General features: G+C 35.2%; 1 protein-coding gene across 1 annotated transcript; it reads left to right on the plus strand.

The window, feature by feature from the left end:
• Nucleotides 1-663: 663 nt before the first annotated feature.
• On the plus strand, nucleotides 664-2,056 carry LOC106002032 (exportin-1-like). The gene is made up of 3 exons (XM_013036957.1): nucleotides 664-1,466; nucleotides 1,552-1,711; nucleotides 1,840-2,056. Exons 1-3 carry the CDS (start codon nucleotides 1,295-1,297, stop codon nucleotides 1,958-1,960), a joined length of 453 nt encoding a protein of 150 aa, XP_012892411.1. The 5' UTR covers nucleotides 664-1,294; the 3' UTR covers nucleotides 1,961-2,056.
• The last annotated feature ends 390 nt before the right edge of the window (nucleotides 2,057-2,446 follow it).

Raw genomic sequence — 2,446 nt, forward strand, 5'->3', positions numbered from 1 at the left:
AAAAAAAAAATTCTCCACCATTCTGAGTAGCATGCTTAAATCTCAGACATAATGTAACCCTTTTGCCTAGTCTGTTTATTCTGCACTTGTATGCTGTATTTGTCTTTATTATCTTTACATAGTTGTACAAAGGGATTACCATTCAACAAATCGGTTTAAATATAATTCTTCTTGGTCAATATTGCCTCGTTCATCATTCTCCCATTCCTCCCAACTCAACCCCTCTTCTCACTTATTTTCTTGTTAGATATCTCTATGAAATCAACTATGGCTCCAGCATTTCAGTATTGGTTGTGTCAATTATTGTTAATCATTTTTTTCCTGTGACTACTTTATAAACTTATAGATATGTGTTGGTTCAATATTGTCCTCCATTTTAGGATCTCACAAAGAGCTTTGGAAAGTATCCTTCTCTAATAGGAAGGGGGGAACTACTATATATATACACATTAGTAGTTGTACACTTATAAATTGGTTGATATAATTTCTTTTGTAATGGTTTTGAATAAATGAATTATATGTGGATGTCTAAAAGTAATTCAGTCAAGTGTTCTAGAGCAGGTCCCTAGGCAAAATAGAATCAATCTCTCTCTCTCTCTCTCTTTCTCTACATATATAAATTTTCTTTTATGGTCCAAGATCAGGACTCAAACTCAGTTCCTAACTCTTTCGCTTACTGGCCAGCACTCTACTGAGACGTATGTCCAACCCTAAGAAAAGTCTTATTAATTAAAGATGATGGGCAGACATTACTAAAGTTCCATATCCTCAAATGATTGTTCCTTTGTCCCCTATATACTTTTCCTTTATAGCACTGACTTAACAAGGGATAGATATAAAGGAACATCCCAGTACAATTGTAGTAACAATGAAAACGTGTTAATAATAGTACAATACAAAAGCATGTTTGGGAACATACATATATGTTTTGCCTAAAGTTTCAGAAATAGTAGTAGGAGGGTAGTGTAATGGTTATAAATTACTTAGCTTTTAAACTGGCATTGATTGTAGGTGTATTCCATAACTTATTCAAGATTTAGGTTATTAATTGGTCCTAATCAAAAAAGGCAAATAGGATACAACTTGTAATCCTTACTAGATTCTTAGATCTGGAGGATTGAAGCCAACCCTAGCAGAAGTCTGCAAGACTCCAGTCTCCTATAGACCAGCAAAAGGTTGGACTGGAGGACTGGTTCAGATGGTTGAACATCAGCCTAATAGAAGAAAGTGGAGTGAAGACACCGAATTAAAGGCTCATAAAGTTTTGAGTTAGATTATGAGAATACTTTAGTGAATGTTTATCAGTCTAATTATCTTTGTAACTTTTTTAGGCTTACAGATACTTTATACACTCTTACAAAATGTTGCACAAGAAGAAGCTGCAGCTCAGAGTTTCTATCAGACTTATTTTTGTGATATTCTTCAGCATATCTTTTCTGTTGTAACAGACACCTCACATACTGCTGGTAAGGATTTAAAACAATTGAAATATCAAGTGTCCTAAATTGTTAAATTTCATATTAGGGTTATTAATTTTCTTCTCACCAACAGGTTTAACAATGCATGCGTCGATTCTTGCATATATGTTTAATTTGGTTGAAGAAGGAAAAATAAGTACACCATTAAATCCTGGAAATCCAGTTAACAACCAAATGTTTATTCAGGAATATGTGGCTAATCTTCTTAAGTCTGCATTCCCTCATCTACAAGAGTAAATAATTTTTTAAACGCATTATTTAAATTTAAAAATTGCTACTTCGGTGTTCTGGGATCAAAACTTTTAAAATAACTAAATGTTCAATTTTTAAGGATGATTAATCTTTGTGTTTTGATTTGCAGTGCTCAAGTAAAACTCTTTGTGACTGGGCTTTTCAGCTTAAATCAAGATATTCCTGCTTTCAAGGAACATCTGAGGGATTTCTTAGTACAAATAAAGGTATCTATTTTTTTGCAGGAGTAAAAACAATAAGTCTAAGTGTAAACATTTAATTTTATCAGTACTAGTCATTTGAGCTGGGTGGCTGGCATCTCACACTGGTAATCCTAGCTTACTGGGGGGGAGGGGGGAGCGGGGGATAAGATTTGAGAATCACAGTTGGAATCCAATGGAGTCAGGTAAAGGGAAGAAAATTAGTCATTTGATTTGCAGTATAAATCAGTTCATTTCAAAATAATGTATAGTGTTAGAGATCAAAGTATGAGACCCATTAATGAAGAGTTAATATTGAATTAAACATTGAATTAAGACAAGAAAGAAATGCCGGGCGCTGGTGGCTCACGCCTGTAATCCTAGCTACTCAGGAGGCTGAGATCTGAGGATTGCGGTTCAAAGCCAGCCTGGGCAGGAAAGACCGTGAGACTCCTATCTCCAATAAAAACCACCAGAAAACCGGAAGTGGCGCTGTAGCTCAAGTGGTAGAGCGCTCGCCTTGAGCTGAAGAGCTGA

This window comes from Dipodomys ordii, unplaced genomic scaffold (assembly GCF_000151885.1).
Source record: "Dipodomys ordii isolate 6190 unplaced genomic scaffold, Dord_2.0 Scaffold2176, whole genome shotgun sequence".
NCBI lineage: Eukaryota > Metazoa > Chordata > Mammalia > Rodentia > Heteromyidae > Dipodomys > Dipodomys ordii.

Coding starts and splice junctions, on each gene's coding strand:
- LOC106002032 (XM_013036957.1), top strand. CDS start 1,295: ATGTTTATCAGTCTAATTATCTTTGTAACTTTTTTAGGCTTACAGATA. Junction 1,467..1,551: donor AGACACCTCACATACTGCTG/GTAAGGATTTAA, acceptor TCTCACCAACAG/GTTTAACAATGCATGCGTCG. Junction 1,712..1,839: donor GCATTCCCTCATCTACAAGA/GTAAATAATTTT, acceptor TTTGATTTGCAG/TGCTCAAGTAAAACTCTTTG.